Source organism: Mauremys mutica, chromosome 5, assembly GCF_020497125.1.
Source record: "Mauremys mutica isolate MM-2020 ecotype Southern chromosome 5, ASM2049712v1, whole genome shotgun sequence".
Classification (NCBI taxonomy): domain Eukaryota; kingdom Metazoa; phylum Chordata; order Testudines; family Geoemydidae; genus Mauremys; species Mauremys mutica.
Window position 1 is genome coordinate 63,525,529 of NC_059076.1, and position 13,685 is coordinate 63,539,213.

General features: G+C 39.9%; 1 protein-coding gene across 15 annotated transcripts in view; it reads left to right on the top strand.

Annotated features, from left to right (window-relative positions):
* The window catches only part of TRIM2 (tripartite motif containing 2), a 109,758-nt gene that overhangs the window by 82,969 nt on the left and 13,104 nt on the right, over positions 1–13,685 (top strand). For all 15 annotated transcript variants that reach the window (XM_045018362.1, XM_045018354.1, XM_045018353.1 and 12 more), the window contains 2 exons: positions 4,088–4,191; positions 5,829–5,996. In XM_045018362.1, coding sequence (XP_044874297.1) covers positions 4,088–4,191; positions 5,829–5,996 — 272 coding nt within the window. The remainder of the gene's footprint in view (positions 1–4,087; positions 4,192–5,828; positions 5,997–13,685) is intronic.

Genomic DNA, 13,685 nt, shown 5'->3' on the forward strand with positions numbered 1-13,685 from the left:
AGTCCATTAGAGAGCTCCAAAACAACATAAGTACTGACTGAATGGTCTTGCAGCCACAACTCAATGGCCTTAATTAATTAGCATATATAAAGTTTTACCTACTATTTTAACCAGCAGCCCCATTATTCTAAGAGTTTTGTTTTTTTAAAAAAAACTCAAGTTTCAGTTTCAAATTCCAAACTCATTTGAAAATTCTGAATTTTATCTATTTGTGATTGAAAAGAAGTTTTTTTGCATGGTTTTTAATAAAACCATATGTCTGTTTCTTGAATTCATTACAAGAGAAAAGGTTCGTGTAAACCCTTTGACAATCCTGGGTTGAGTTTGGGGTTTGTAATTTAAAACTAGGCAAGTTTAGCAGAGTTCTGGCTTTTGAGGCCAAAGGTTCATACAGCTCTGTTGGAGAACCATAATGGAGCATGTGGATATTTTGTTTACAACCAGGATTTGAGTTTTTTATACACAAGAAAACTCATCAAAATCTGGTAGGAGAGTGATTTTGTGCTGGCCATTAACTTAATACAAATGTGGTATTAATTAACGCTCTGTCCATGGGAAGTTGCACGTGAAATTTCTTGCTAATTTTCTATGCCTATGGATTAGCTTGCTTTAGAAACATGCACACATTTTTGGCATTCTAAACACTACAGAGTGCAAAAATGCTCAGACTATCAAAACATTATTTTAGCAAATATGTAATTCTATTGTAAATCCCTTAACACTAATGGGAAGTGGAACTTGCTACATTACAGCAATGAAAACCAGTGATCATATTACTAGCATTGTAAAAATCCTTCCTTTTAACTCTTAAGGCTAAATATTCAGTAATATACATCTAGGTTTCAGGTTGCACAACAAACGTGCACTTGCAGTTTCTAGAGGCAATATTGGGTAGCAAAAACCATTGGTCCCCTGAATGAGAGTGTGGGCTGGTTGTCTACTTAAATATGAAATTTTAAACTTACCCAGATTGTGATTAGTTGCCTAATTGAATGTGTAAGTAGATGCTTTTGCATGTGTAATCACATTGATTTATTTAAAAACCTCACATGCTTTGGTTTCCACCTTCTACTGAGGAACATATCTGATCTTTTGATTCCTCACATGTATTGAAAGCTACTGGGGGGCTTATTAAGAATTTATTTGAATATGAAATGCTGAATGGGACCAACAGAGTCAGAGTATTGTTTATCTAGATAATTGATCGTACGGACAAATAATTTCACAATGGAATGGATAAGGGTATACATTTGACAAATAATTAAACTTAACAGCTGTGAAAATCCCAGATTATTTGTTATACTTTTAAAAGAGATCCTCCAGGATCTTCGGTTTCTTCTCTATTTCTTCCCACGTGCATCAGATCCAAAGGAACACCTAAAATTAGAGCTGTGTTAAGAAAGGAAATTCCATTTTTGTGGTGGGTTTCAATATTTTGAAATTTTGTTTAGGAAAAAAACCTCCAAATTTTGAAATTCTACAAAAGGGAAAGCCCTGGGTTCAGGACTCCAGGGCAATCTGCTTAGCTAGCTGTCCCAGCGTCAGGGATGCTGGAAGCTCTGAGGACTCAGGTTCCAGAGAAGTCTGCGTGGTGGGCGGATGTCTCTTGGATTAGTGGACCCTGGAAGCCTGGATTCCCCTGCAGCCAGCCATCAGGAAAATAGGCAGCTTTCCAACAGAAAGCTGCCTGGCAGGCAAATTTCTAGATATGCCTGTTTTCCATCAGAACTTCATCAAAATCAAATAGTCTCCACAAACCGTTTTGCTTTAAACAAACCAATCTGCAAATTCCCACAGCAAATACTTTGTCAGAATTTGCCAGCGAGCTGTAATAGTAAGATAACTATCCTAAAAGTTGTTGTTCATTTTCATGTTGAATGTAAATTAGAAATTAAAGTTAATGTTACTTAAGCACAATTTTCTTCATAATGGCAATTTACCCCAGAACGAAAGAACTGAACAAAGCCCCATGTGCAACTTAAGCCCCACATGAAGGGCTTACGTGCTGCAATGTGCCTTTCGCAGGCTTTTTGTGGGTTGAATTTCACCTCCTGTGAACTGTGTTAATAAATTACCATTCATAACTCCTACTGCAATGGCCATTCTTTTTCCTCTCATGAATATTTACAGGGTCACATTGAAAAGTATTCTAAGTACCCTTTTGTTATATACTCTGTTACCTCAAAAATGAAAATTCCTGAACTTTCAAGAGCATTCTTTTTGAGGGTAAGAGTGTGTGCTCTATAATATTCATGTTAGCTGTTTCCAGATGCTGTAACTTAGGCCTTCTCGTTTTATGACAAATGCTTTCCTCCTTCTGCCAGTGTTAAAAGGAATGCTTGTCACTTATCCTTTGGCTGGAGGGCACAACAGCAAGTTAGTAATTTTCTTCCTGCATATGCAAATGATATCAGTATGCATGCCTATGGGTGTCACTCGTTAAAAGAATACACCGCAATGAGTCCAGTGTGGATAGCATGAATGGTGTATTGGTGACTGTTCTCATAACATTTACTTTCCCTTTCTAATGCCATAATTATAAAAAAGTGTGTCCTATTGAGAGAATGAAAGTGCCCAGTAGTTGGAAGAACAGACTGAGAGAAACAAAGATACAGTTTCAGCAGGAAGTGCAGAGGAATTAGATGTTCTTGTTGACCAATAACTGGAGCTGTGCACCCAACATCCATGCTTCCCAACGGAAAATGTCATTGAAGAGAGGAGGAGTAGTGCCAAATGCATTGCTCTTGAATGTGCATCCCTAATGAGAGCCAAAGATAAGGTAGGGTTAATACATCACTCCTGTATCTGGAATCCTAGCCAGAACATTTTGAATTGCGCTAAGGGATATTTTGTGTTGACTAAAACAAAATACAATTTTTCAATGAAAACAATATATTGAAACATCTAAGTAGAAGGTATATGTGGCCAATGAATGCTTGTGGAAATAGTATTACGGCCAGTTTTTAGTAAATTGCATGGAATCTTTTTGTTTGAAAAGAAGCTCATTGCTAAGAGCTACAGGTCACCGTGGTGCAAGTTCTTGCCATTCTTGCATGTTTGTACAAGGTGGGATGAGGACACTGAGAATCCTTCAGTACCCACATAGGCACCCTGAGAATCCTGAGGCTTGTGCTCACAACTTTGACTCCTCTGTGGCCTTAGATAAGTCACGCAGGATCAACATTTTCAAAAGTGTCCACTTATTTTGAATGGACCCTTACATGTCTCAAAGTGGATACCCAAAATTAGTGAACACTTCTGAAAATATTGTTCTAACTACTCAGTTTCCCCAGTAAAATCAGGATAGTACCTAATTACATCACAGCACTATTTGTGAGAATTCGTTAGGTCCCTGTTGTGCTAGATGCAGAACAAATCCTTAAGAGAAAACAGTCCCTGCCTCAAAGAATTTACCATCTAAATAAGGTCTGGAAAACCTTATATAAACTGGAAATTATATGTACAGATGACTGGCAAGCTTCCCATTTTGAAATGGCTGGAAAGCTCTCTCACAAACACACTCTCAGATATGTTCTAACTAAACTTCTGATTTCACTGGTCCGGACGTAGGCCCATATTATATACTCGTCCATCTGTCCAGGTTCTTATTTTAATACACATTACTATCGTATATCTGAGCTAACGTGAAGCCTAATAGCTATTATTCTTTTGAGAAGCATTTTCCTGTTGCAGAAAGATGTAAAGTATGAAGATACCATAATTTCTGAAAGAGAAAACGGATTACTACTTGAAGGGGATTAAAATGGCAGTCAGACTGAGGAGTAAAGAGGACAGCGCCTCTGTCTTTTACTGAGATTTGTTGCTTTAGGATACATGTTCCTTTTGATTGGTGACTAGGGTACAAGGATAAAATAAAACCTAATTTAAGTGTTAGAATTGGAAAAAGCCCTAACTGATCTGTGTAATCTGATTTGTTATGGCACCTTAGAGACTAACAAATTTATTTGGGCATAAGTTTAACAATAAATTTGTTAGTCTCTAAGGTGCCACAAGGACTCCTCGTTGTTTTTGCTGATACAGACTAACATGGCTACCTCTCTGAAATCTGGTTTATATCCAATTTTAGGTACAAAAGGAAGAAACAAAGGAGAATTTACAAATCTTCAGGGGGTAGCTGCATCTACAAATGGAAAAATATTAATTGCAGACAGTAACAACCAGTGTGTACAGGTATTATGTCTCTTTTAATATCAGTATTTTACTGTATTAAAGATAAATCTTGTAAGATACAAGTATGGCTAGAAAATATAGAGAAGCCTGCTCTGCTCAGCATTCAGGATCACTGACTTTTTAAAAATATTGTAGCTGTTTCAGATTCATATCAGATCTGCTACAACATGTGCTAGAATTGCTTCCCTTTTTATTATATTTGAATATAAAGACGAGATTGATAAGCAGTCATAGAAAAATATTGACTTTGCATTACAAGTTTTATTACTTCGATCAGTGTTCCCAAATAAAATCCAGAATACAGTGCCCAAACTCTGTTTCATAATCTGATTTTTTTTGAGGAAAAAGAAACTAATGTAGGTTTCATTTTCAAATATCTTTTTAGTTTCACATCAGTCTAATTTACTCTTCTCTCTGATATTATGATCCAAATGTTGATTTCTATAGCAGCAGCCCCAATGACCACAATAGCCTGGTTTTAGATGTTCAGATTCAATTTCCTGTGTGAAGATCAAGATGGGTGGGTGGTTTTTCCCTCCCTTCTATCATGTATTATCCTCACCATTAAGGATTTATCAGCTCCATTCTGACTGCACATATGGTTGGAGATGAATGTGATAGTTTCCTCTTCCCTAAGAATATTGGACTCGCAGAGTCAACTGCAGTAAAAACTTGTTCTTATTAGTAAACTAAACACGTTTTCAAAGAGAGACATGGGATCAAATTTTCATCAGTCGCTTCTAAACAGGGGCAGCTCCAGGCACCAGCACGCCAAGCACGTGCCTGGGGCGGCAAGCCACGGGGGGGGGGCGGGCACTCTGCCGGTCGCCACGAGGGCGGCAGGCAGATTGCCTTCAGCGGCATGTCTGCGGAGGGTTCGCTGGTCCCACGGCTTCGGCGGACCTCCTGCAGGCGTGCCACCGAATCTGCGGGACCGGGGACCTCCCGCAGGCAAACCGTCGAAGGCAGCCTGCCTGCCGTGCTTGGGGCGGCAAAATACCTAGAGCCGCCCCTGCTTCTAAACATGCTCTTACAATTTTGCACTCACACTTCATGTATTTGCAGCCACAAATGGAATTTCAATATCTAATTACCTGTCTTGAAGACATAGCCAGTGGGCTAAATTCTAAGAGGTGATAAGTACCTTAACACCTCTCAGGATATTGCCTAATATTTACCCCTAACTCAGGTAATTAGATGTTGAATTTCTATTCTACATTCTATCCTTGTCTCTTCTACAGACTTCTTGTGCAACCTTGGCTAAGTGTCTATGTGCCTCACTTTCTTCATTTATAATATGGGAATCACAATGCTTCCTTACCTCAGAGAGATGTTGTGAAGATTAATTAACTAATGTCTGTAAAGCATTTTGCGATTATTGCAAGCATGGTGCTATGTAAATGCAAAGTATTTGTTTACAGTAAGGCTAGGGTCCTGGTTGAGCCTCTCTGTAAATTGGGCCCAAAGGTTTCAGATATGTGCAGTAACATTGTTTCATTATTGCAGTCAGATAAGAAACTGTAACAATTAATATTTCCAGTGCTTTAATTATTTTCCTGTTTGCCAAAGACCATGTCATGAGAAATAGATTACTGTGATTAATGTACAATTACTTTTAAAAATATTTTTTATCACAGATATTTTCCAATGATGGCCAGTTCAAAAGTCGTTTTGGTATAAGAGGAAGGTCTCCTGGCCAGTTGCAGAGGCCCACAGGAGTGGCTGTGCATCCTAGTGGTGACATCATTATTGCAGACTATGATAACAAATGGGTTAGCATATTTTCATCAGATGGAAAATTTAAGGTAAGGCTATAATATGAAGCTTTGACCATTTAACAAGGGAATACATTTGTTTTGTTTTGAGAGAGAGAACTGGAGATGTGAAACATTTAATAAAATTTAAAATTTAATAATTGGAGATATACCAATCTCCTAGAACTGGAAGGGGCCTTGAAAGGTCATTGAGTCCAGCCCCCTGCCTTCACTAGCAGGACCAATTTTTGCCCCAGATCCCTAAGTGGCCCCCTCAAGGATTGAACTCACAATCCTGGGTTTAGCAGGCCAATGCTCAAACCACTGAGTTATCCCTCCCCCCTACAGATTAATAAATGCATTATTTTCTTGTGGAAAACCATGACGCACCTAAAACCAAGTTTAATAATAAATAGGAAAATGTCAAAATTGAGATACCAAAAGTATATGAATTATATTTTTAATAAAATTATCAGCTAGGTGCTTGGGTGCCGCACTACAACTTCGAATTGCAAAACACCCAACAATAATACGCAGTGCCAAACTCCAAACAGTTCCACAGACAGATCATTAAGTAGTCTTCAGTACTTTAAGACTAGGCGGGAAGATTAACAGATCATCCATCTTTTCATGTACTGTATATTTATACCTGCCTACTGTATTTTCCGCTCCATGCATCTGATGAAGTGGGTTTTAGCCCACGAAAGCTTATGCCCAAATAAATTTTAGTCTCTCAGGTGCCACAAGTACTCCTTGTTGTTTTTGCTGATACAGACTAACATGTCTACCACTCTGAAACAGATCCTCTAGTGGTAGCCCATTTCATATCCTGGAGGCCGTGACTTAAAATGAGTTGAGACCTTCAAATGGCAGTTAAAGAAAGAACATAGTGTCTTAGAAGGATACCAAATTGATAATTGGTTCACCAGAAAGGTGTGTCCTACTCTGTTTACTACATGCATGTCAGCAAAGCACGTTTGTAATTCACCCATTGTCCTATTGGCAGCCAATGCAAAGACAGCAAGGCAGGTTTATTATTTTCACCAAAGATCACCCAAGTGCTGTATTATGGGTTGCCATATTGTGTGCTGGTTGACTTGCAGGCATCTCAGAGTAGAGAGAATTACATAATTCAAGTAGCAATAAAACAGGACCTAGAGAGAGCTCCACTAGAGAGAGGGGTAAATTCTATAAAGTTATGAACTTGCTAGAAACACATCGATATTCTCCCTTGTCCCACGGTTCTTTGTGGTCAGTGTGTGGTCAGGAAGAACCTCTAGTTCTTGACAGATTTTACCAGTGCCAGCTATGTGCCACCCACACATGGCAAGACAAACTGGGCCTTAAAATTTGATGTGACCAAGAAAATCTCTTTTGGATCATGTACTTAATTGCTTAAGAAAAACTTTCTGCATGTGATTTTTTTTCTTCGTTCTCAGTGAAATGAAGTTTACAGTAATATACTGACTTTGTATGTGAGTGCATGCTGTTATTCTTTAATGGTCAGCACGTGGAAAGAATAAAGACGTACTATTAGTGTTAGACAGAGGTGTTCTCCTTAAAGCAAAAGAGGCTGTGTTCTTGTCCCACTTTCCTGTGAGTGTTATGTAAGGCCTGATTCTGCAATCATTACTCACATTAAGTAGTTCTTTACTCATGTGAGTAGGCTCCCACTAGACTTTAACATGTGCTAAACTAGCCAAGTTGAAGGCAGCGTGCCTTGACTGTATTAGATTTCTAATACACATTAGTTAGCATGTGTTAGCTAACGTGCTACATCACACCTTAAGCCCTAGTTTAGACAAAGCCCTGTTGATTTCAAAGAGCTATTTAAGAACTAAGGTTACTGCTCATCAGGGGTAATGGTGGCAGAATTTGACCCATAGTAAATCACAGACACGGTTGTCTGTAGATCATACTTATTACAATGTCTTTAAATGCAGCAGGCAGGGAAAACTGTTAGGTTTGACATAGCAATAATTACCTCTGAGTTTGATGAACCAGCTGTTCATATAGGTTATTGTGCTCTTAAAAGGAACAGAGTAAAAAGTCAGCTAACACTTTAGAAAACAAGGGGCTGTTTGCTGGAGGAATTAGAACCAGGCATCTTTGTTGACCATTGACATTCACCAACCTGCAGCTTAGCAAGCATTGTACTGAGGGTCAGGTAGAATTGGAGAGAATTACAACAGTGTCCCTGAGTCTGAGACAGAGGCCGCAGGATTGAGTAAGATGGCAATATGCTATTCAGTCACATAAAAGACCTGCTGAGAAACTACCAACATACTTTCTCATTCACAGAGTCTGGTTTTGGAGCATAATTTTCTAGTTGGCATTTTCTGGCAGTTAACAACCCAAAATCTCAGGCCTGAGCTCCTCCAGGTGGCTATTAACAGGGAGGAAATGCCCTCCCTTTGGCTGCTATTTACTAAATAACTCATTCTATAGTAGACAGTTATAATCTCTTCAATGACACCCCTTTTAGTAAATTGTGTAGTCATATAGCGTTAAGGTGTGTGCAGCAGTATTTCCTACTTGTTCTACTTTTTACCTGAAGATCAGTAATTAACCAGTTGTTGTTTTAAAAAAATATAGAATGTCTCAGGTGTGTGCATGAAACACGAGGTACTTCCCTTATAAAGGTAAAATAGCTTCCAAAATGTTCAGATACTCAGGGGATCTGGTTCTCCTCTCTGACTAGGGCAAATTACTCCATTGAAGTCAATGAACAAACTGAAGATAGACTGGTGTAAAACAGGTGCAACTGGGATCAGATTCAAACCTTTGGAGTAATTGGAACATTGTATAAAAAAATTCAAATCTTCCATGTAAACTGGCTTGGATTGGAGGAAGATGCTGGAGTGTCAGTTTCTTTCTTTAGTTCCCCTAGATTGAACATAAATTAAGCAAACTGGATGGTTATCCTGGGAACCAGTATCCTGTGCAGTGTTCCCTGCTAAGAGAGACAAGTATTCAAAATGTTAATATTAAGGACATTAACATGATATACCAACCAGCTTTGCTTGGTTTAGTAAGTGTTTTTGTTGGACTATAGGAGCTCTGCAAAGGGAAAAAAAGAGTTGGCAATATCTTTGTGTATCTAGTACAAGTCAATACATCAGACTTTATGGTACTAGTAGTCAGAATGATTAAATGGGAGAGGAAAACTTGATTATAATATAAAACACTTTTTTATATGTAAACACAATGGACTGTATTTGAGAGAAATTCAAGACTATTACATAAGTATTCTACATATAGTGGGCAGGCTTCGTCTGATGGTTGAAACACAGAATGGGGATTTAGAAGATCTGTTATATATTTCTAGTTCTGCTAGACTTGCTATGGAATTCGAGCAAATCGCTTCATCTCCTGTGTCTGTTTCCTATCTGTAAAATGGGAACTATAATACTTCCCTCCTTCACTGGGGTTTTGTGAGGTTAAAGTCAGCAATGTTTGCCAAGCGCTTTGAGACTGTAGATAAACATACAAGATATTAATGGTGATTCTGATTAAAGAAGGGCATGAAATACGGGCAGCTTATCTGATGCAAGAAGTCTGTTAATTGGTAGGCTGCACCATTGACGGTCACATCAGAGTTTTGTTCTGATCTTATTCTATGTTCATTTTTATCACTTTTTTTTTCCTCATTCCAGTCACTCCTCCCTTTGCACCATTTTAACAGCCATGAGAGCCAGTAAGCAAATTTCTTTGGAGCTATGGCCAAGCATCTCCATAATTACAGGACTCGGCTGGTTTATTGTAGCTGACTCCCATGCTAAGGAGAAAAGTTTCACTTTCCTGATGGTTTGTCTCCACTAGCTATAAGGACAGAGTCTGAAGTTTTCTCAAGGGCGTGAAACTTGAATATCGCATAAAGTAGAACTTAGCAAAATACTACCATAACACAACAACAGACCCTGAATTTCTTATGGAAGACAGTTATAATCTCTTCAATGACACCCCTTTTAGTAAATTTTGTAGTCATATAGTGTTAAGGTGTGTGCAGCAGTATTTCCTACTTGTTCTACTTTTTACCTGAAGATCAGTAATTAACCAATTGTTGTTTTAAAAAAATATAGAATGTCTCAGGTGTGTGCATGAAACACGAGGTACTTCCCTTATAAAGGTAAAATCGCTTCCAAAATGTTCAGATACTCAGGGGATCTGGTTCTCCTCTCTGACTTAAAAAAATTAAAAACTAACAAATCGAACACTATTAGAGGTAAGTCTCTTTGAGCTTTAGATATAAAGCAACTAATGGTTTCAGGTGCACACACATCCCTTCGTAGGGCATTTTTTACTTAAGCAGGGAGATTGTACAATACATGAAACTTGGAATCCAGGAAAAAGGGAAAATCAATAACTTAAATTCATAATAGCATATAAAATGAGGAACATAATGTACTTGACAGAATCCATTTTAACACATCATTTGTGTGAAAGAGTTAAATGAGTCCTTACACTTTTTTCTTTCCTAGTGGCAGAAAACTCTGAGAATACTTCCAGCACCATCATTAACAGGAGTGACTAGATTTCATAATGCTCAATTTTAAATAATTCTGACACCTTCAAGAAGCACAAACACACACAAAGTATGTTGCTCCAGAATAATGATGTCACCAGTATATTTAACATAAAACTGAAGATGGTGTTTCTAATAGCAAGCACTACAAACCATAGCTGGATTTAACTTGTGTGCTGTCTGCAAATTTATTTTCAAAATCCTGACCCAAGAGTAATTATTTCATTACTTCACTCTTTGAGTACCTATTAGTAAGTACTGTGTTTTTATTCATGTTATTTTATGACGTAATATGGGCAGGAAGACGTTGTATTCATGGAAATGAATAATTTTTCCATAGGAATCCTGGAAATCCTGCAGAGTGGGCAGGGCCGACTCCAGGCACCAGCGTTCCAAGCTGGTGCTTGGGGCGGCAGTCCCTGTTGTTTTGCCCCCAAGCAGCGCACCGAATTGCCACCGCAGATGGTGGGGGCAGTCCGTGTGCCCTTAGGGCGGCAGGCGCGTTTCCGCGGTGGCGGCAATTTGGCAGCAGCTTCTATGTTTAGCTGTCCGTGGCGGCTTCAGCTAAACATAGAAGCTGCTACCGAATTGCTGCCGCCGCGGAAACGTGCCTGCCGCCATAAGGGCACACGGACTGCCCCACCACGCCCACGGCGGCAATTCAGTGCACTGCTTGGGGCGGCAAAAACTGTAGAGCCGGCCCTGAGAGTGGGGATGGGGCAGAAACAGACAATCTTTAATCTTATAGCAAATAAAAAAAAAAGCAAGATTTAATCAATTCAGAAAAGGAAATAGATCTACTGGTTTAGGTTTAGTTGATGCCTTTGCTTGTTTGTTACTCTGCAAACCCTAATACGTTTCACAGGTAGGCTATGACTATGTTCACTTTTTTCCCCCTATTGCCAAAACAAACTTATTTTTTAAAATGTTCATTGAAATTATTTTCAGTGCAATATCATTGGTCTTTTTTTCTAATAGAAATTTACAGTGGAATGATCTAAGAAATTTTAACAGCATACAAATACAAGGCCATGTGTTCCTTGTGTGGTGAGAAAACCCACTAGAAATGAAAAAAGTATGGAGGGATGCTGCAGGGTTCACCTTATGGAGTTTTCTCCATATTCTCCCTTCAAGAGAGAGAGGTTCAGGCAATCATGTAGAGGTTGAGGCTCCCTGGGGAAATGTAGGTTCCATTATCTCAGAGTATAGGGCAGCTTCAGCATCTTCCACTTCACTCACTACCATTCAGGATGGTTCATAAGGGATTGCCCCTCTTCTTCTGCATTTGTGCCCTAGCAATGCCACATGTATACGCAAAGCCATGAAAGGTGGGCTTGTTAATGTAGTCTTTACTTCCCCTCAAACTACCATAAGGATGTCTGCTTCTAAATCCTCTGGTAGTTGAGGGAAACATACTGTATAAAGCACCTTCTCCCTGCCTCTACCTCCTACCATCCTGGTATGGCTGCTCCCAGACCCACAGATCTCCAGCTGCTCCTGTGGGATCTAAGGAAGAGGCCTGTGGGGATTATTACAGAAGCACTGTTTACCCCAATATTTGCAGGTTGTATGTCTGTCCCATTCCATACCTGTCAACCGTAACATGGTAGAGCTGTGTGGAGAAATCAAAATCCTCTATGAAACAGAATTTTCTATTTTGAAATAGGGATGAAACTATTTGGAACAAACCCCCAAAATTTTGGAATTCTCATTGCCTCAGCAGCAGGGCTCCATTCCCTTTCAATCTGTTTGGCAGGGCTTCCCCAGACCTGTGGAACCTGGAAGCACTGGGTTCCCTAATTCGGAGGCAGTCCACGTGGCAGGTTGCTAAAGAGCCAGGCAGGCGAGCTGGAGGGAAACCAGGCAGTTCTCAATGGAACTTAATCAACATGGAATTGTTTTCACAAAATGTTTCAATTTCAATGAATTGGCAAATTCCGATGAAAAAAATCTTTCTTCAGAATTGTTTTTTGACTAGCAATAGTTGAAGGTTCAAAATCTTGATTTTATGCAAATGAGTCAATGCTCAAATTTGCATCTTTGATTAATACACATTGCCTTATTTATAAAAATGATAGCAGATGTTCTAATTATCAGAATTTCCTCCTGACAAGGAGAAAGCATGGACCAAGCTTTAGAAACATGGGAGTTGCTGTGCTCCTGCATGGCCCTGGCATTGCCCTGGGTTGATGTCCAGATGGCTCCTTGAGGCTCTGGCCTAGTTTCTCCTTGTCCTGGACTGGGTGAAACACTGTGATTAGGTTGCTGGATCCCCTGGGCCTGACTGTAGCTTTTTCTGAACTGGTAAGGAGGTATGGATGGGCTGCTAGCCCCTAGCTGGGTGCCCTTCTCTGACAGCTCTCTGCCACTTGCTTCCTGGCTGGTGGGAGGGGTTCTGACTGTGGTTGCTGTTCCCTGGCTATTGTTTGCAGGCCCTGCGGCCAAGAAGACATGATTAACATGTTATCCTGTGTCACTGTGCCATAGCTCTGAGTCTGTTGCCGTGTGACTTGGGGGGACCATACTATGTCTCTATGGTTACAGTTTATATTGTATTCTGTATAGGCTTGTATATGGTACTCATTACTGTAGTAGCTGGGCACCTTCCAGAAGTAAGCAATGCAATTAACATCTGTCACGTTTGTCCTCCTGACTGGGGTCTCTCTGCTCCCAGAGGACATCTATAGTGGCCATAACCATATAGAATCATAGAATCATAGAATTCAAGATCAGAAGGGACCATTATGATCATCTAGTCTGACCTCCTGCAAGATGCAGGCCACATAAGCCGATCCCCCCCACTCCTTTAGCAAGCGACCCCTGCCCCATGCTTCGGAGGAAGGCGAAAAACCTCCAGGGCCACAGCCAATCTACCCTGGAGGAAAATTCCTTCCCGACCCCAAATATGGCGGTCAGCTGAACCCCGAGCATGCGGGCAAGACTCTCCAGCCATACCCTCTGGAAAAAGGTTAAGAATATCATATCATTGACCCATTGTACTATTTACCAGTGTGGCACTTACTTAACCTATTGACTAAGCCCGGTATCCTATCATACCATCTCCTCCATAAACTTATCTAGCTTAATCTTAAAGTCATGGAGGTCCTTCGCCCCCACTGTTTCCCTCGGTAGGCTGTTCCAGTATTGCACTCCCCTGATAGTTAGAAACCTTCGTCTAATTTCAAGCCTAAATTTCCTGACTGACAATTTATATC